At 45.5% G+C, this 21,343-nt stretch overlaps 1 protein-coding gene and 1 pseudogene across 1 annotated transcript; both read left to right on the forward strand.

Annotated features, from left to right (window-relative positions):
- Positions 1-2,445: 2,445 nt before the first annotated feature.
- On the forward strand, positions 2,446-3,832 carry LOC125518090 (putative disease resistance protein RGA3 pseudogene; annotated as a pseudogene).
- A 985-nt stretch (positions 3,833-4,817) lies between these two features.
- LOC125518056 (uncharacterized) lies at positions 4,818-5,888 on the forward strand. Its single transcript, XM_087531509.1, has 2 exons — positions 4,818-5,589; positions 5,767-5,888. The coding sequence occupies exons 1-2, from the start codon at positions 4,818-4,820 to the stop codon at positions 5,886-5,888; spliced, it is 894 nt and encodes a 297-aa protein (XP_087387635.1).
- The last annotated feature ends 15,455 nt before the right edge of the window (positions 5,889-21,343 follow it).

Below are 21,343 nucleotides of genomic sequence, written 5' to 3' on the forward strand. Positions count from 1 at the left end.
GGTCACACCGCTCTGTACAGAACCAAAAAATAATGTATGTATGCTTATTAACACATACTGTATGTAAGTTAGTTAAATAATAATAATAAAGAAAACAGTGAAGAAAAAGAAAAAAAACTATATGTATGCTTATTAACACATACTATATGCTTATTAACATACTATATGCTTATTAACACATACTATATGTATGCTTATTAACACAATCTATATATATGCTTATTAACACATACTGTATGCTTAATAATAATAATAATACTATATGGGAAAAAGAAAAAAAGAAAAAAAAAACTATGCCGACGGCAAACTGCGGCCAGGGCAGATGGACAGCGCCACGGATCGATGACGTGTCAGCTATGCCGACGGCTGCCGTCGGCATAGGTCCTGGTCGGTGCGCTCTGGATCGGTGACGTGTCACCCGTATCTATGCCGACGGCCACCCGTCACGGCCGTCGGCATAGATTTGACGTCGTTAGCCGGCCGTGATGAGTGTTGTCGGCGGGCCCGCATCTATGCCGATGGCCTATATATGCCGACGGCAGCTGTAGGCGTAGTCTGGGATAAGCCGACGGCTGTTATGTGCCGACGGCTGCTGTCGGCGTAGACGGGGATAGCCCGACGGCCATTGTACGCCGACGGCCAGGACCTAGCTGTCGGCATAGCTCGGGTTAGGCCGACGGTGGCCGTCGGCATACATTTGGCTGTCGGCTTAGAGCCCTGTTCCGGTAGTGAAGGGACTACATGTTGCAGGTGGAGTCATATGGAGTCTTTGGAGTAGCAGCGGTGCTCATGAGATAAGCTCAAGTCCAATGTACATGGAAGTTTGACGCATGGACGAATTCAAGATGGTGGAGAATATTCGCCAAGGTGGAGTTTGTTAATGTTGTGTCGAATATTGTGTACAGGGTAGGTTACAGTTGGATTATGAGTTGTATTGTGTTTACATAGGATGTGGAGTCGTGTCCTAGTAGGACACCTGTATCCTAGGCCTCTCTTATATAGCTGGGGTAGACACACGATGTAACCTATGCCAACATAATAGCACAGGCGTGCAAGGGGGAGCCGGCGGCATGTGCCGGCGCCCGGGTGGCCGGGGTGCGGTATTGTGACGGTGTCATGGGAAGGAGCGCTCGTAGTCAGGCCCCGGGGATGTAGTCATGATGATGAACCTCGTTAACAAATCTCGATGTCGTGTTTGTGTGATTGCTTGATCCTCGGTAGATCGACGGTGGCCTCGGAATTATTCTAACACGCAGGAAGAATTCAAGTCAGCTGAGACAACCTCTAAAAAGTAGCATTATTAGTTTACCTATGTGCGCTCCTGCAGGCATCCTTAAAACTGATATTTGTTTGGTGCTCTAAACTATAGAGGTAGAAGTGAGTGTGCTAAAAATATCTAATTAAGGTAGACAGTTGAGTTTTTCATTTGGTCCGCTGCGTGATGATAATAAATCTATATGGCTGTGTGCATCCTGTGATGCGGAGGCCGGGATAATCCCCATTTCGATTTTTTTACAAATAATTGATGCACTAGCACCTTCTCAGAATTTTCTTGGCATAACATACATAGTACAATTTGTCCCCACAGATAATCTTTCTGGTTATGCGATCTCTGGTTTTCAGTTTGTCCTGGAGCAGTATCCAACATAAAAAAATTAAGTTATACAGTAAAACAAAAAATATGAAACTGATAATTTACCAGGTCCATGTGCCGCGCCTCCCACCTAGTACGTCATAGAACAAGTGACAGATAGAAAACAATGTCTTGCTTATTCCTGCTGAACCAGTCTTCACCAGCAGATGCTCTTCCTTATTCTAGTACGTTGGAAAATGATGCAGGCCCCGGGGTTTGAACATTATTTGGTTGGAGTCGTCTGTGATGATGGTACAAACAATTGTTTGCATATGCAAGTTGCAGGATCAACTCAAACTTAATTAAGAAAATTATAGAAGTATTCAACATAGTCGGAAAGAAAGCTCAGCTCTCGGAACTGTCAAAAAAAAAACTCAGCTCATGGATTCCTTGATATTATCTCCAGTTGTTTCTGGCCTCTGTCCAACAACCAGACAGGGAACGCACACGTTGATATTATCTCCATTTGATTCCATCGTCTCTCCATCCCATAGCAGCCTTTCGGTGCGAGGGACCTGCACAGGGGGACGACGGAACGAGCAGCAGTATCATTGCTCTTTCACCAATTTGGACAAGTTCAATTCTTGGAGTTGTTGAGGAGCTGCATTCTCTGTACTTGTTTTGCTCTTCTTCGGTTGTTCTACATGTTTTTCTTCCCTGAGCTATTACAAGCTAAGCTATCGTGGAACTAAGAAATGATGTAAAATAAAAGGAGGATCGATACAAGGTTCTTCATGTTCTGTCAGTGCTTAACCTTTGTTCCCTTATTCCTCAATATGCTGCAGTTTCTTATTCCTCCGATCTGCAAGATCATGGCAGAGTCGCTGCTTCTCCCTCTAGTGCGCGGTGTGGCCGGCAAGGCTGCAGATGCACTCATCGAGACGGTCACTCGCATGTGTGGCCTCGACGACGACCGCCGAACACTCGAGCGCCATCTGCTAGCCGTCGAGTGCAAACTGGCCAACGCCGAGGAGAGGAGCGACACAAATGGCTACGTCAAGAGCTGGATGAAGGAGCTCAAGTCTGTTGCATACGAGGCTGATGATGTGCTTGACGACTTTCAATACGAGGCGCTGCGCCGCCAATCTAAGATCGGTGGGTCCACTTCCCGTAAGTTACTTGGCTACATCACGCGGCATAGCCCGTTGCTCTTCCGTTTTGAAATGAGCAGGAAACTAAAGAGTGTCCTCAAGAAGATCAATAAATTGGTTGAGGAGATGAACAAATTCGGACTGGAGAATTCTGTCCATAGGGAGAAGCGGCAAAATCCTTGCCGGCAGACGCACTCAAAACTAGATGAATGTACCAAATTTTTTTGGAAGAGATGATGATAAGATGGTTGTGGTGAAGCAATTACTGGACCAGAAAGATCAGCAGAAGGTGTAGGTGTTGCCCATCTTTGGGATGGGTGGTCTTGGCAAGACCACTCTTGCTAAGATGGTGTACAATGACCAACGGGTCCAGGAACATTTTCAGTTGAAGATGTGGCACTCCGTGTCAGACAACTTTGATGCCATTGCTCTTTTGAAATCCATCATTGAGTTGGTTGTAAATAAAAGAGGCGACATGCCTGATGCCATTGAGTTGTTGCGAAAGCAACTTGAGGAAGTCATTGGTCAGAACAGATTCTTACTTGTTCTCGATGATGTATGGAAATATGGAATGAAGAGAAGAGAATATGGGAGGATGAACTGAAGCGACTATTGTGTTCTGTTGGTGGACAAGGAAGTGTTATAGTGGTGACATGTCGAAGCAAACAAGTAGCCTCTATAATGTGCACCGTTAAGCCCCATCAGCTCGTATTTCTGACTGAAGAAGATTCTTGGGAATTGTTTTCAAACAAAGCATTTAGGAATAGTTTAGAGCAGCAAGCAGAGTTAGTTACCATCGGAAGGCGTATTGTCAGTAAATGTGGGGGGTTGCCTCTTGCTCTCAAGATAATGGGTGGATTGCTGGGTTCGAAGCAAAAGGTACATGAATGGAAGGCCATCGAAGAAAGTAACATCGGGGATAATGATGGAGGAAAATATGAGATCATGCCCATACTGAATTTAAGCTACAAACACCTGCCATTTGAAATGAAGCAATGTTTTGCATTCTGTGCAGTTTTCTCCAAGGATTATGAGATGGAAAAGGATAGGTTAATCCAACTATGGATGGCAAATGGCTATATTCAAGAAGAGGGAACAATGGATTTAACACAGAAAGGAGAATTCATTTTTGATGAGCTGGTTTCGAGGTCCTTCCTCCAAGATAAGAAAGTGGCAGTAAAATCTGCTATCTATCTTTCCTTTGGGCATAAAACACAATATGAGACAATAGTATGTAAAATGCATGACTTAATGCATGATGTAGCAAAAGATGTCACAAATGAATGTGCAAGTATAGAAGAACTGGCTCAGCAAAAGGCATCATTACAAGATGTTTATCACATGCAAATGTCGAAGGCTGAATTGGAACAAACCAGTGTGTTATGCAAAGGAAGAACATACCTCCGCACTTTGTTAGTTCCTTCAGAATCATTCGAGGATCAGTATTAGTTTTTGACCAGATTAGAAAAGGATTTTATTGAGTTGCTACACGTATCATCATCACTAAGAGCATTGCACTGCTCCCCTTCTTCAATTGTCATTTGCAAGGCCATAAATGCAAAACAGTTACGGTATCTTGACCTCTCTGGGTCCGACGTTGTTCAGTTGCCAGATTCAATATGTGTGTTGTATAACTTGCAAACATTGAGGCTCATAGATTGCAAGGAGTTGCGGGAGTTACCAAAAGACATGCCAAGATTGAGAAAGCTCATCCATCTTTATCTTTATGGCTGTAGTAGTCTCAAAAGTATGTCTCCAAACTTTGGTCTCTTGGATTAACGAGTGAAGTGCATCCTAGGTCCTTGAACTATTTTGATGGTGTCACGTAGGTCCTCAAAATATGATAAGTGTCATCTAGGTCCTAAAAAATTGTTGAAGTGTAATAAGTGTGTATATATGTGACACCTCTGAAATAGTTTAAGGACTTATGTGACACCTTTGAAATAGTTTGAGGACCAATATAACACACATATTGCATTTTGAGGACCTGAATGACGATTTTCATAGTTCGATGACCTACGTGGCACCTCTGAAATAGTTTGAGGACCTATGATGCACTTCACTCATCTGGTTATAACCTGGTAACGCTCCCGATGGTTGAAGAGCGAACGATCAAAAATTGCCCCAAGCTTGCAAGTATTCCAGTGATCCCCGTTATCAACAAGTTGACAATAGTTGGAATTCACAGTACTGCACTTGATTTAGTTTTTATGGGCATCCGTCTGGGCTCCTGGCCATTTATCGTTGGCTTAACACTTGGGTCTCCAGAAGACATACCCATGTTGCCTCTAGACACCCAGCAAAGTCAAAGTCAAATACTTATTGAAAAACTTGAGAGTTTGACTCTGGAAGGGTCTAACAGCTTAGTCAGAAGCTCGGGATTGTCCAGATCACAACTTTTGGTTTGGAAATGCTTTGCGTTCGTGAGAAATCTGACGATTAGCAATTGCAGCGATGTTGTTCGCTGGCCAACAGAGGAGCTCCACTGCTTGAATAGTCTCCGCGTTCTGGATATCAAAAGTTGTGACAACCTGAAGGGGAACACTTCATCGTCTGAGGAGGAGACTCTTCCTCTGTCCCTAGTGGAATTGAGGATTTCATACTGCAGAAGTCTAGCCATGCTGCCTTCGAACCTAGGAAATCTGGCCAATCTGAGGAGTCTCTACGTGGATGGCTGCAGCAGCCTGAAAGCGTTGCCTGATGGGATGTCTGGCCTCACTGCTCTTCGGTCATTGAGGATTTGGGATTGTCCAGCTCTGGAGGAATTGCCAACCCTCAAATACTTGAGCATAATTGCAAGCCCGAAGTTAGGAAGACAATGCAGAGAAGGTGGGAAGTATTTCCACTTGGTCTCCTCTGTCGCAAGTAACTATATTTTGGGATGACGGCGTCATGAAAATCCAGAAGAGCTGCGAAGTAAATTGGCAAAAGCATGAGCACCCTGGTAAATAACCAATCCCCCTTGTGTCTAAATAAATGTTGTCACATCGAATCTGGTGATAACACTGTGAAGCTAACGCGATGACTTCGATGTACCTGCAGGTCTGAATCTCTTAAAGCCTCCACGGCATGAAGGAGGCAATGGTCGATCCGCCCACATGGCCACATCTTACTGCTGTGCACGCTGCGACCTGGGGGTTGGCGCTGCATGCGCCGCGGCCTGAGGCAACCGCCGTCCCCGTCCTTGTCGCCAGAGCGCACGCCTGGGGTGATGCTTCAACGGCGTGGGGCCTATTTCTAACATATGTAAGTTAGTTGTGCTATTCCTGGAAATATTAACGTGTTTCTTCCAAAGGCTCCTCCCATGTTCTACCACATACCCAATTTCCCTGCCATTCTGCCAATATCAATAAGTTTGCAAGTCATACCCATGCATTGTTAAGCATATTGCAAGCATTTTGTAACATTTTAGTTCTTCTTTTTCTTCTTTTTTTTTTACCTTCTGGCCACAGGAGAGTGAGTTACAAACATGTGGCTTCCCCTTTTCTTGCGAAAAATACATGGCTTTATTGCAAAGACTTTACTTTTGTGTTTCTCCACCGAGTTTCTGGTGAACTGCTTCTGATTCCAACCTTTGTGTGTGTAAATAATCAGTCGGCTGTTGCAATAAGTCTTCTTCTCAGGTTGATAAACTTATCAGAGCAAAGGATTTTTCTACCACGCAACGACAATATCGTACTAGTGCTGGTGTGATGAGACTGTTCCAGTTCTACAACGCGCACAACAATGGCAGTAATAATCTGACCTCGTGTGTTCTCCTTCCTTGAGTTGGAGCCTTTGGGAGCTTGACGAGAACTATCCTAATACAACTTCTACAGACTAGAGAAGATTTATTCATCTGTGTTGTCCACAACTAATCATCACCAGATTAACTCTTCCATGGAATCAATGATAGCCAGTATTCCAGTGAACACTTCTTCTAATCAGGCAGGCCAGGCACACACACTTCATCTAATCAGAGTGTGGCTATGTATGTGTCGGCGAGCCTCTTGCCAAGCCGAACCTGGGGTTGTGTCTTGTGTGATGAGGTGCCTCTGCTCCTTCCTCACCACACCCAGCCAGTTCCCCTGCCTCTGCCCTCTGCCCTCCGCGCTGACGGAGACGAGAAGATGCACACCATGGGCAGCAGAGGCCCATTGGACCCACCGCCAGCAGAAGGTTCAAAGCCTGACTATAGCTGAGGTGCTTAATTACGCCGACGGATGGGGCATAAATAAATATTGTGGCTTCATCTCTAGTACTTACTGTAACTGCTTAGTGTTAAGTTTTTTGACTGCGTATGTGTGGGGATTTCTGAATGTTTGCTGCTAACTGACGCTAAGCAGCAGACTGCCGATGCCAACTCGCCAATAATCTCAGGTTTGCAAGAGTTGGAATTCGGACAGGCTTCATCTCTAGTACCCGTGAATTCGGTTGCCGCCGTCTGATACTGCAGATCCGTAGAAAACATGAATTCGGTAACCAAAACTTCTGACCGCAGCCGCCAGCCTTCTACTTTCCTCTAGCGTAGTATGTACCACCCTCATAATCAACTTAATGGAGGGAAATCAACTGAGCACGGTATGCTCTGTTCTGTTTTCCTGCATAAATAAATACTGAAATCACTTAAACGACACTGCTACTTAATCTGAAGCCATGAAAGAAATGGATCGGCACATCAGAATCCGCGGATGATAACATGGATTGCTCACGCGATGTACCTGCAGGTTGGGATTTCTGAAAGCCTTCACGGCATGAAGGAAGCAGTGGTGTATGTCACGGCGCCATACCTGGAACAGGCGCTCAAGGCAAAGCGCCGCACTGACAAGAGACAAGAGATAAGGTAGGCCCATCTGAAGATGAAGGCAGAGGCTCGGAAGACGTCCAGGACCCGGAAGCCCGCTGTGAGTTTGTTGATTCCTCTCAAATCCCAGCGAAACGCTGTGGGCCTTGTACTGAATCTTCTCTGTACCAGTTGATGAGAGTTAATTTGCGGAGGCCTTCTGTGTTGGAAGTATGAGCAATTTACTAAATGATTTTATTAACAGAAATACTAGATCGAGCACGACTAGTATAGCAGTGATAAAGCAAGTCATGCGATTTGACAAAGAGAAGGTAAACAACAACTTCACATATGAACTGTAACTAAACACATCTAGAGCAGACAGTATAGCAAGTTGCATATATGAAGTAGAACCTAACACATGTAGGGCAGAAACTAGAGCAAAGAACTGTGGCAGGACGTCTAACAGAAAGAGCATAAATACGTACGGGACAGCAGCAGCTGAAGCACTGGACTTGGGGTCGACGTCCTCTCCAGCCATGTCGTCGATGAGGTCGTCGACGTCGGGGAAGTAGTCGTCGGAGTCCGTGATGAAGAAGTCAGTAGTCGCGCGGAGCGCTCCCCAAAAACCTTATCACCCTTCTCCCGTACATGACTCAAAGAGGTGCGGTTTCGGAGGCCTACTGTCCCGACCCGCGGTGCACGCCACAAGCCAGGATGAGGAAGACAGCGGTAGCTCAGAGAATGGAACCGGTGGCGAGAGGAAGGAGAAGTTCTGGTGCATCTCTCTGGGAGGAGCGACCTCCCTTTTATAGGGGCAAGAGAAGGAGGCGAGAGGGCAGCGACGGGAGGCAAAACGAAGAGACGGAGGCGAAGCGAATAGCCACCAGCCGAAGGGTTGCACCATTCGCATTCAAACTCCACTTTCGCAACCCGCGGCGCGTCGTGACGAGGCGTGGCGTGGCGAGGCGGGCGGCGGAGGAGGAGCGCGCGTGGATATCCCTCTTATTCTCATGCTCGTACAAGTGGGGAAAGAACCTCCCTTATAAGGAGGTCCAACTCCCACTAAACTAGCAATGTGGGACTAAACTTTAGTAGTATCCCTTGCCTTGCACAAATGGGCTAAGTGGGCCTCTAGGATTTATTAGGAATTTCTGAAATAGTTATTGGGCTGCCCAAAATAGACTAAATTTCAGCAATCCCCCACCAGATCCCAGAGGCACACAGAAATTTGCCTTTGGTTCCAAAACACTGTTTCATATACCAGTACTGCAGTGGAGACTGTTAAGTTGAACTTCCACCTAGAACTCTATGCTACACTAGTAAGCAACTTGAACAGTGGACTGGGCCTTGAACTGCAAGTTTTCTGCGAATCTAGCTTCACATAAAGCTTTGACCGATACGTGCCTACCGTGGGTCTTCCCCGCGGGTGGAGCTTATACGTCATACTTCGTGACCTTTCATGAGTTTACTAGAGAGAACCCTACTCTCATAGATTGCGACGTTTGACAATCAGACTCATATAGGTGTGTTCTTCAAAAGATGTTCTGCAGGATAACATCTCTACTTAAATAAGCCACTTAGAATACATTAAGATATACATCAACCTGCCATGCAGATTAGGAGAGTATTGCATCTTCATGGAGTGGTATTGTAAATAGTAAGGATACTCTTCTCTCAGTTGACCAACAGCTTGTTTTCCACATCTAATTCACGGGATCTCCGATCACAAAGAATAGGTTACCATTGTGAACAACTCATATTGTGGGTCTCATACCCATCTCCCTCGATGTATTATCTATCACGTTACGTGATAGACCCTTAGTAAAAGGATCTGCCAGATTTTTAGACGTTTGGATATAATCCAACGCAATAACTCCGGAGTTTTTCATTTTCCTGACAGACTTTAACCTTCTCTGAACGTGTCTTGATGACTTCATGTTATCCTTTGAGCTGCTCACTTTCGTGATCACAGTTTGATTGTCGCAGTTTATAAGGATACCCGGTACAGGTTTCTCAACAACCGGCAAGTCATTCAAGAGCCGGCGAAGCCAATCTGCTTCAACCGTAGCTGTATCTAGTGCTATGAGTTCTGCTTTCATTGTTGACCTTGTTAAGATGGTCTGCTTGCAAGACTTCCAAGAAACAGCGCCACCTCCATGAGTGAATACATAACCGCTCGTGGCCTTTATCTCATCAGCATCTGAGATCCAGTTCGAGTCACTATACCCTTCAAGCACCTTTGGATGCCCGGTGTAGTGAATTCCATAATTTGCAGTGCCTTTCAAATAACGCAAAACTCTCTCTAGAGCTTTCCAATGCACATCTCCTGGTTTTGAGACAAACCGACTCAGTTTGCTAACAGCAAAAGAGATGTCAGGTCTTGTAGCACTTGCTAAGTACATAAGCAAGCCAATAATCTGAGAATATTTCAATTGATCTCTGGCAATTCTTTGATTCTTTTGAAGTAACACACTTGCATCATATGGTGTTGGAGAGGGCTTGCAGTCACTATAGGCAAAGCGACTCAAGATTTTTTCCACATAGTGAGATTGAAGCAAAGTAATCCCACCATCATCGTCTCTCAACAACTTGATGTTCAGAATGACATCAGCCACTCCTAAATCCTTCATCTCAAAACAACAAGATAGGAAATCCTTGACCTCCTTAATAACATTCAGATTTGTTCCGAAAATCAGTATGTCATCAACATACAAGCATAGGATAACTCCCTCGCCCCCACCATGGCGATAGTACACACATTTGCCAGCTTCGTTCACAACAAAGCCTGCAGCTGTTAAAGTTCTTTCAAACTTCTCATGCCACTGTTTGGGTGCTTGCTTAAGTCCGTACAAAGACTTCAGCAACTTGCACACTTTCCCTTCCTGACCATCTAGTACAAACCCATCTGGTTGTTCCATATAAATTTCCTCGTCCAACTCTCCATTTAGGAAAGAAGTCTTAACATCCATTTGATGAACGAGAAGACCATGCGAGGCATCTAGTGAAAGTAGAACTCGAATAGTGGTCAGTGTCGTGGTTCTAAGTCTGACAGTGATGTAGAGGGGTAAGTATGAAGAGGCTAGATCTTAGCTATGTAGAAGCTGTAAGCACATGAAGATGTACGAGTTCAGGCCCTTCTCGGAGGAAGTAAAAGCCCTACGTCTCGGTGCCCGGAGGCGGTCTACTGGATTATATGTGTGAGAATGACAGGGGTGCGAACCCTTGATACTGAGGAGGGGGTGGCTTATATAGAGTTCGCCAGCCCTCTCCTGCCCTCAGTAATGCAGGGTTTAAAGTACATTAAGGCTGGGCGTTACTGGTAACGCCCCTAATAAAGTGCGATAATGACCATAAAAGCTACTTAATGACTGACCGTTTGCCTGCGGAGTGACTTTAGATCCCCTGGTAGTCGAGTGGTTGGCTTCGTGGTCGAGTAATAGCTTCTTGGTCGAGTGTCTTGAACCCGTCGAGTGGGTATCTTCAAGTCGATTGAAAGGTGATTTCTTCTAGGAATGTCCTTGGGTAGGGCTCTTTGGACAGGTCCGTGCCCCTACCCTAGGTACATAGTTTCATCATTAGCCCCCGAATGGATCGAGGTTAGAGTGGGGAAAGAGTTGGGGATCTTTCCGACTGGTTCCTTATGCTACATGAGTGCCTTGTTTTGGATCAATCGTCATGGATGACGCTGTCAATCTTTTTCAGTCGCCTTGATCCATTCCAGGCCTTTCGCCGAGTGAATTTCCTCTCTTGTGAAGTTCCGAATGATGGTGTAAAAAGGGATCTTCTGTCTGACGAATTGTTCTGCAACCCGCGCGCGGGACGGGAGCGGCCGCAGTAATCGGATGTGATAAGGCGGAAGCACCTCGATCTCCGCGCCACCTTTTTCGCCATGTGCTGCGCGCGCGTCTGCTGCGGGATTTGGCGGGATAGCCTGGGCCTACCAGTCAGCCACTCGGAAGCGGCCTCTTATAAGCCGCCGGCTCGGGGTTTCCAAACAGTGTGCTCTCTCCTTTCCTTCTCCCTCCGCAAGGTCCTCCGCCACCTCTGCTCTCACCCTAGCACCGCAGGCCCGTTCGAGCTTTGCCGGCGACGATGGTGAAGGACAAGACGTCCGCTCTGGAGCGCGCGAAGAAGGCGGCGGTGCAGGGGAAAGGGAAGAAGTCCGCTTGGGGCGGATCTTCCTCAACGACCACTCTGCCCAAAGGCTGGATCCAGGGCGACTGGATGCCGTCGGTGATTCGGCAGGAAGATCTCGATGATATGGTTGAGGGGGGAGTCATTCCTCACGAAGCTGCGTGTCTCCCGGGGAGAGAAGTCGAGCCCCAACCTCTTGATGGTGAGTGTGTCCTCCTCGCCACCCATATCGATCGTGGGTTTTCTCTGCCTCCTCATCCTTTTTTCCGGAGCTTTCTGAACTTCTTCGGAGCGCAGCTCCACCACTTCACTCCCAATTCTATCGTGTATCTGGCTGCTTTCATTTCCTTGTGTGAGGGTTTCTTGAGTTGCCGCCCCCATTGGGGACTCTTTAAGCACATATTCACTTGCCGTTCCCAGTCGGTCAAGAAGGCCAAGTCGAGTGATGAAAGGACGCAGGTGATCCAGCTGTGCGGGGGCCTTGCGATCCAGACGAGGGGAAAAAGTTCTTTTCCATCTATCACTTTCCCTGAGTCGGTCCGTGGTTGGCAGGCGACCTGGTTTTACTGTAAAGACCAGGCGACCCCAGGACAGTCGACTGGGCTTCCCCCTTTCTCTCTGGACCGAGCTCAAAAATCTGCTTCTCTGAAAGTGACGCCGGAAGAAAAGGCCCAAGTCAAAGTGTTGGTCGGTCGAGTGGTCCAGCTTGTCCGCGAGGGCGTGACTGGCATGGACTTGCTGGAGGTCTTCCTTCGGAGGCGCATCCAACCGCTCCAGGCTCGTGACCACCCGATGTAGCTGTACTCGGGTCTTGAAGACACCACTCGGATCCACCCGGAGGAGGTCACTGATGAGATGTTGGAAGGATGGCTGTCGAGCATCACAGGGAACAAGGACAACCCCCGAGGAGCCAGGACGATTCCTCCACTCGACAACACATACGAAGTGGACCAGGTCTGACCTTACGCTCCTGACTGAGATCTTGCTTTCTTCATTGGTCTTCTTTGAATTGGTCGATTGACTTTTGTCCTGTCTGTTGTTTTCCAGGCAACTACTGAGATGTACTCGACACCCAACGGGGCGCAGGAGCCGACTGAGGAAGGGGAGGCGAGCGCAGGTGAAAGCGGAGACGAACAAGGCGAGTGGGAATCCGATGGCGAAGGAGAGGGAGACGACGACGTCGACTCCAGCGAAGAGGAGGAGGAGGAAATTGAACCCCCCGCTCGGAGAGGCGATCCAAGCTTACACACGATCCAGCGCAGGAACGTGGTAAGGCGACTGCTCCTGTTGGGCAGTCGTCGAAATGCCCTCGGACCTCTTCTCCTATGCCGACTGAAAAGGCTCCCAAGCACCCATGTGCGACGCCGTCCAAGCCGCCCAAGGCTCTGCCCAAGATGAAGATGACCATCCCCACCATTTCCGGGTAATAACAGGACCTGTTTTCCTTTGTCGACCATGGACAGATCCTTGGTCGATTCATTGAGCCAACTGACTGACTTTCGAGATTTGCAGTGCTGCTACTTCTGAGCTCTCCGCCAAGGACGACGATCAAGAGATGGAGGATGCTGTTACGTCCAACCCTGGTACGATTACTGATGTACTGCCTTGAGCCGACTGGATACTTATTACAACTCTTGGTCGATTGACTTTTTCTTGTAGCTCCTCCTCATGTTATTAACCTCCCGGATGACGACGACGACGTGCCACTGAGACTGAGAAGGAACATGAAGGCGTTGGCTGGCAAGACTCCCCAATCCGCTCCGGCGTCTAAGGCCGTAGCTCGGGATGGCGAAGACACCACTCGGGCTTCTGTGACTTTCACTGTTCCTCTGACGAGCGTGCGGCCTTCGACGTCGACTGCAAATCCTCCTTCGCTTTTCGCCACGTACCCCGTCCCTGAGGACCAAGCAAGTGCCGCGAAAGAGGCTATACGCCAGGCGGGGATCATGATGGAACAAGTGAAAGTGGCTCGGGAGGCCAGCCAAGCAGCTTATGACGCGAGTTCGGCTCTTCAGAGCAACGTCCAGGTCAGTGGACTCAACACTTGGTTTGTTACGATATGCTGTTTGAAGAATCTCTTTCCCGAAGATCTTTATATCTGTACACCCACTGGGTGTGTCTGCTAATTCTTGGACGAGTGGGGGCACGCTAAGTGCACCCACTGGGTGTAGTCCCCGAGACTACGGTGGACTGCTGGCAGTCGACTGTAGTCTTTATACTGTGTTGTTGTAGTTGTACTTCTTCACTCGGTCTGGTCAGGCCATGTCGAATGGAACTGTATCTGGTCGACCGCGGACAGTCGACTTTTTTTTAGAAAACCAGTGGGGGCACGCTGAGTGCACCCACTGGGTGTAGTCCCCGAGACTACTATCGAATGTTTTTGATTCGGCTGTAGTCTTAGAAGTGTCATCATTGTCTCTTAGTTACTCGGAAGCAACTTATCTTGGACGTTTGTCGACTGATTTTTGCAGAAATCCTGTGAACTTGTGGCTCGCTATACCGAGTTGGAGAACAAGCAGATCCAGCTCAACCTTGACTTGAAGCTTGCTCAAGAGAACTTGAAGAAGGCGCAGGAGGAAGCGAAAGGTATGGCTGGTGAGGTTCTCCATTTTTGCCGAGTGACTTTTCTTTCTTGTCCATTCTTGATGTGGATTTCACTTGACTTGCCGCAGATAAACTGGAAGAAGCTCTGAAGAAGAAGGATCAAGATCTTGCAGAAGCACAGAAGGAGGCCTTGAACAAAACAAAGCTTGCTGAAGAAAAGTTGGCTTCAGTCGGTACTCTTGAACAGGAGAACTCCAGACTGAAGGTTGCTCTTGACACAGCTAATCAGGAGGTCAGCCGTCTCAAGAACGACAAGATTGCTCTGAATGACAAGGCAAGTGAGTTGGTGGGGAAGAAGAACGATCTTGAGGCTTATCTCGGGGGACTCGCCAAGAAGTTGTTTGTCATGCTTGAAGGTAACAATCTGTTGGGGAACGTAGTAATTTCAAAAAATTTCCTACACACACTCAAGATCATTTGATGCATAGCAACGAGAGGGGAGAGTGTTGTCTACGTACCAATGCAGACCGACTGCGGAAGCGATCACACAACATAGAGGAAGTAGTCGTACGTCTTTACGATCCAACCGATCAAGCACCGAAACTACGGCACCTCCGAGTTCGAGCACACGTTCAGCTCGATGACGATCCCCGGACTCCGATCCAGCAAAGTGTCGGGGAAGAGTTCCGTCAGCACGACAGCGTGGTGACGATCTTGATGAACTACAGCAGCAGGGCTTCGCCTAAACTCCGCTACAGTATTATCGAGGAATATGGTGGCAGGGGGCACCGCACACGGCTAAGGAATAGATCACGTTGATCAACTTGTGTGTCTAGAGGTGCCCCCTGCCTCCGTATATAAAGGAGCCAAGGGGGAGGGCTGGCCGGCCAAGGAGGGGAGGCGCAGGAGAGTCCTACTCCCTCTGGGAGTAGGATTCCTCCCCCCAATCCTAGTCCAACTAGGATTCCTCGGAGGGGAAGGAAGAGAGGGGGGCCGGCCACCTTCTCCTAGTCCTAATAGGACTAGGGGAGGGGAAGTGGCGCAGCCACCTTGGGCTGCCCCTTTCTCCTTTCCACTAAGGCCCATGAAGGCCCATATGGCTCCCGGGGGGTTCCGGTAACCCTCCCGGTACTCCGGTAAAATCCCGATTTCACCCGGAACACTTCCGATGTCCAAACATAGGCTTCCAATATATCAATCTTTACGTATCGACCATTTCGAGACTCCTCGTCATGTCCGTGATCACATCCGGGACTCCGAACAACCTTCGGTACATCAAAATGCATAAACTCATAATATAAATGTCATCGTAACCTTAAGCGTGCGGACCCTACGGGTTCGAGAACAATGTAGACATGACCGAGACATGTCTCCGGTCAATAACCAATAGCGGGACCTGGATGCCCATATTGGCTCCTACATATTCTACAAAGATCTTTATCGGTCAGACCGCATAACAACATACGTTGTTCCCTTTGTCATCGGTATGTTACTTGCCCAAGATTCGATCGTCGGTATCCAATACCTAGTTCAATCTCGTTACCGGCAAGTCTCTTTACTCGTTCCGTAATACATCATCTCACAACTAACATATTAGTTGCAGTGCTTGCAAGGCTTATGTGATGTGCATTACCGAGAGGGCCCAGAGATACCTCTCCGACAATCGGAGTGACAAATCCTAATCTCGAAATACGCCAACCCAACATCTACCATTGGAGACACCTGTAGTACTCCTTTATAATCACCCAGTTACGTTGTGACGTTTGGTAGTACCCAAAGTGTTCCTCCGGTAAACGTAAGTTGCATAATCTCATAGTCATAGGAACATGTATAAGTCATGAAGAAAGCAATAGCAACATACTAAACGATCGGGTGCTAAGCTAATGGAATGGGTCATGTCAATCAGATCATTCAATTAATGATGTGACCTTTTTAATCAAATAACAACTCATTGTTCATGGTTAGGAAACATAACCATCTTTGATTAACGAGCTAGTCAAGTAGAGGCATACTAGTGACACTTTGTTTGTCTACGTATTCACACATGTATTATGTTTCCGGTTAATACAATTCTAGCATGAATAATAAACATTTGTCATGATTATAAGGAAATAAATAATAACTTTATTATTGCCTCTAGGGCATATTTCCTTCAGTCTCCCACTTGCACTAGAGTCAATAATCTAGTTCACATTGCCATGTGATTTAACACCCATAGTTCACATCGATATGTGATCAACACCCAAAGGGTTTACTAGAGTCAGTAATCTAGTTCACATCGCTATGTGATTAACACCCAAAGAGTACTAAGGTGTGATCATGTTTTGCTTGTGAGATAATTTTAGTCAACGGGTCTGTTACATTCAGATCCGTAAGTATTTTGTGAATTTCTATGTCAACAATGCTCTGCACGGAACTACTCTAGCTTATTGCTCCCACTTTCAATATGTATCTAGATCGAGACTTAGAGTCATCCAGATCTGTGTCAAAACTTGCATTGACGTAACTTTTTACGACGAACCTTTTTGTCACCTCCATAATTGAGAAATATTTCCTTATTCCACTAAGGATAATTTTGACCGCTGTCCAGTGATCTACTCTTAGATCACTATTGTACTCCCTTGCTTAACACAGTGTAGGGTATACAATAGATCTGGTACATAGCATGGCATACTTTATAGAACCTATGGCTGAGGCATAGGGAATGACTTTCATTCTATTTCTATCTTCTGCCGTGGTCGGGCTTTGAGTCTTACTCAACTTCACACCTTGTAACACAGGCAAGACACCTTTTCTTTGACTGATCTATTTTGAACTTCTTCAAAATTTTGTCAAGGTATGTGCTTTGTGAAATTCCAATTAAGCATCTTGATCTATCTCTATAGATCTTAATGCCTAATATGTAAGCAGCTTCACCGAGGTCTTTCATCGAAAAACTTTTATTCAAGTATCCCTTTATGCTATCCAGAAATTCTATATCATTTCCAATCAGCAATATGTCATCCACATATAATATCAGAAATGCTACAGAGCTCCCACTCACTTTCTTGTAAATACAGGCTTCTCCAAAAGTCTGTATAAAACCAAATGCTTTGATCACACTATCAAAACGTTTATTCCAACTCCGAGAGGCTTGCACTAGTCCATAAATGGATCACTGGAGCTTGCACACCTTGTTAGCTCCCTTTGGATCGACAAAACCTTCCGGTTGCATCATATACATCTCTTCTTCCAGAAATCCATTCAGGAATGCAGTTTTGACATCCATCTGCCAAATTTCATAATCATAAAATGCGGCAATCGCTAACATGATTCGGACGGACTTTAAGCATCGCTACGGGTGAGAAGGTCTCATCGTAGTCAATCCCTTGAACTTGTCAAAAACCTTTTGCGACAAGTCGAGATTTGTAGACAGTAACATTACCATCAGCGTCAGTCTTCTTCTTAAAGATCCATTTATTCTCAATTGCTTGCCGATCATCGGGCAAGTCAACCAAAGTCCATACTTTGTTCTCATACATGGATCCCATCTCAGATTTCATGGCTTCAAGCCACTTTGCGGAATCTGGGCTCACCGTCGCTTCTTCATAGTTCGTAGTTCATCACGATCTAGTAGCATGACTTCCAGAACAGGATTACCGTACCACTCTGGTGCGGATCTTTACTCTGGTTGATCTACGAGGTTTAGTAGTATCTTGTTCTGAAGTTTCATGATCATTATCATTAACTTCCTCACTTATTGGTGTAAGTGTCGCAGAAACAGTTTTCTGTGATGTACTACTTTCCAATAAGGGAGCAGGTACAGTTACCTCATCAAGTTCTACTTTCCTCCCACTCACTTCTTTCGAGAGAAACTCTTTCTCTAGAAAAACTCCGAATTAAGCAACAAAAGTCTTGCCTTCGGATTTGTGATAGAAGGTGTACCCAACAGTCTCCTTTGGGTATCCTATGAAGACATATTTCTCCGATTTGGGTTTGAGCTTATTAGGATGAAACTTTTTCATATAAGCATCACAACCCCAAACTTTAAGAAACGACAACTTTGTTTCTTGCCAAACCACAGTTCAGATTGTGTCGTCTCAACGGACTTAGATGGTGCCCTATTTAACGTGAATGCAGCTGTCTCTAATGCATAACCCCAAAACGATAGTGGTAGATCGGTAAGAGACATCATATATTGCACTATATCCAATAAAGTACGGTTATGACGTTCGGACACACCATTATGCTGTGGTGTTCCATGTGGCATGAGTTTGTGAAACTATTCCACATTGTTTTAATTGAAGACCAAACTCGTAACTCAAATATTTGTCTCCGCGATCAGATCGTAGAAACTTTATTTTCTTGTCACGATGATTTTCCACTTTACTCTGAAATTCTTTGAACTTTTCAAATGTTTCAGACTTATGTTTCATCAAGTAGATATACCCATATCTGCTCAAATCATCTGTGAAGTTTAGAAAACAACGATACTTGCCGTGAGCCTTAACACTCATCGGACCGCATACATCAGTATGTATTATTTCCAATAAGTCAGTTGCTCACTCCGGAGAACGGAGTCTTAGTCATCTTGCCCATGAGGCATGGTTCGCAAGCATCAAGTGATTCATAATCAATTGATTCCAAAATCCCATCAGCATGGAGTTTCTTCATGCGCTTTACACCAATATGACCTAAACGGCAGTGCTACAAATAAGTTGCACTATCATTATTAACTTTGCATCTTTTGGTTTCAATATTATGATTATGTGTATCACTATGATCGAGATCCAACGAACTATTTTCATTGGATGTGTAACCATATAAGGTTTTATTCATGTAAACAGAACAACAATTTATTCTCTTACTTAAATGAATAACCGTATTACAATAAACATGATCAAATCATATTTATGCTTAACGCAAACACCAAATAACACTTATTCAGGTTCAACACTAATCCCGAAAGTATAGGGAGTGTGCGATGATGATCATATCAATCTTGGAACCACTTCCAACACACATCGTCACTTTTCCCTTAACTAGTCTCTGTTTATTTTGCAACTCCCGTTTCGAGTTACTAATCTTAGCAACTGAACTAGTATCAAATACTGAGGGGTTGCTATAAACACTAGTAAAGTACACATCAATAACATGTATATCAAATATACTTATGTTCACTTTGCCATCCTTCTTATCTGCCAATCACTTGGGGTAGTTCTGCTTCCAGTGACCAGTCCCTTTGCAGTAGAAACACTTAGTCTCAGGCTTAGGACCAGACTTGGGCTTCTTCACTTGAGCAGCAACTTGCTTGCTGTTCTTCTTGAAGTTCCCCTTCTTCCGTCTGCCCTTTTCTTGAAACTAGTGGTCTTGTCTACCATCAACACTTGATGTTTTTCTCGATTTCTACCTTCGTCAATTTCCGCATTGCGAAGAGCTTGGGAATCATTTCTGTTATCCCTTGCATATCATAGTTCATGACGAAGTTCTACTAACTTGGTGATGGTGACTAGAGAATTCTGTCAATCACTATCTTATCTGGAAGATTAACTCCCACTTGATTCAAGCGATTGTTGTACTCAGACAATCTGGGCACATGCTCACTAGTTGAGCGATTCTCCTCCATCTTTTAGCTATAGAACTTGTTGGAGACTTCATATCTCTCAACTCGGGTATTTGCTTGAAATATTAACTTCAATTCCTGGAACATCTCATATGGTCCATGATGTTCAAAATGTCTTTGAAGTCCCGATTCTAAGCCGTTAAGCATGGTGCACTAAACTATCAAGTAGTCATCATATTGAGCTAGCCAAACGTTCATAACGTCTGCATCTGCTCCTGCAATAGGTCTGTCACCTAGCGGTGCATCAAGGACATAATTCTTCTGTGCAGCAATGAGGATAAACCTTAGATCACGGATCCAATCCGCATCTTTGCTACTAACATCTTTCAACACAATTTTCTCTAGGAACATATCAAAAATAAACACAGGGAAGCAACAACGCGAGCTATTGATCTACAACATGATTTGCAAAATACTACCAGGACTAAGTTCATGATAAATTTAAGTTCAATTTAATCATATTACTTAAGAACTCCCACTTAGATAGACATCCCTCTAATCCTCTAAGTGATCACGTGATCCAAATCAACTAAACCATAACCGATCATCACGTGAGATGGAGTAGTTTTCAATGGTGAACATCGTTATGTTGATCATATCTACTATATGATTCACGCTCGACCTTTTGGTCTCCGTGTTCCGAGGCCATATCTGTATATGCTTGGCTCGTCAAGTATAACCTGAGTATTCCGCGTGTGCAACTGTTTTGCACCCGTTGTATTTGAACGTAGAGCCTATCACACCCGATCATCACGTGGTGTCTCAGCACGAAGAACTTTCGCAACGGTGCATACTCAGGGAGAACACTTCTTGATAATTTTAGTGAGAGATCATCTTATAATGCTACCGTCAATCAAAGCAAGATAAGATGCATAAAAAGATAAACATCACATGCAATCAATATAAGTGATATGATATGGCCATCATCATCTTGTGCTTGTGATCTCCATCTCCGAAGCACCGTCATGATCACCATCGTCACCGGCGCGACACCTTGATCTCCATCGTAGCATCGTTGTCGTCTCGCCAATCTTATGCTTCCACGACTATCACTACCGTTTAGTAATAAAGTAAAGCATTACATCGCGATTGCATTGCATACAATAAAGCGACAACCATATGGCTCCTGCCAGTTGCCGATAACTTGGTTACAAAACATGATCATCTCATACAATAAATTTCAGAATCATGCCTTGACCATATCACATCACAACATGCCCTGCAAAAACAAGTTAGACGTCCTCTACTTTGTTGTTGCAAGTTTTACGTGGCTGCTACGGGCTTAAGTAAGAACCAATCTCACCTACGCATCAAAACCACAACGATAGTTTGTCAAATAGACTCCATTTTAACCTTCGCAAGGACCTGGCGTAGCCATACTTGGTTCAACTAAAGTTGGAGAGACAGTCGCCCGCAAGCCATCTATGTGCAAAGCACGTCGAGGGAACCGGTCTCGTGTAAGCGTACGCGTAAGGTTGGTCCGGGTCGTCTCGTCCAACAATACCGCCGAACCAAAGTATGACATGCTGGTAGGCAGTATGACTTGTATCATCCACAACTCACTTGTGTTCTTC

The sequence above is a fragment of the Triticum urartu genome, chromosome 7A, assembly GCF_056163025.1.
Source record: "Triticum urartu cultivar PI428250 chromosome 7A, HENAU_Tu73, whole genome shotgun sequence".
Lineage (NCBI taxonomy): Eukaryota > Viridiplantae > Streptophyta > Magnoliopsida > Poales > Poaceae > Triticum > Triticum urartu.

Bases quoted from the DNA above. Each gene is read 5' to 3' on its own strand.
- LOC125518056 (XM_087531509.1), top strand. From the start codon at position 4,818: ATGGTTGAAGAGCGAACGATCAAAAATTGCCCCAAGCTTGCAAGTATT. The intron at 5,590-5,766 runs GTAACTATATTT...ATGTACCTGCAG, and splicing joins CTTGGTCTCCTCTGTCGCAA to GTCTGAATCTCTTAAAGCCT.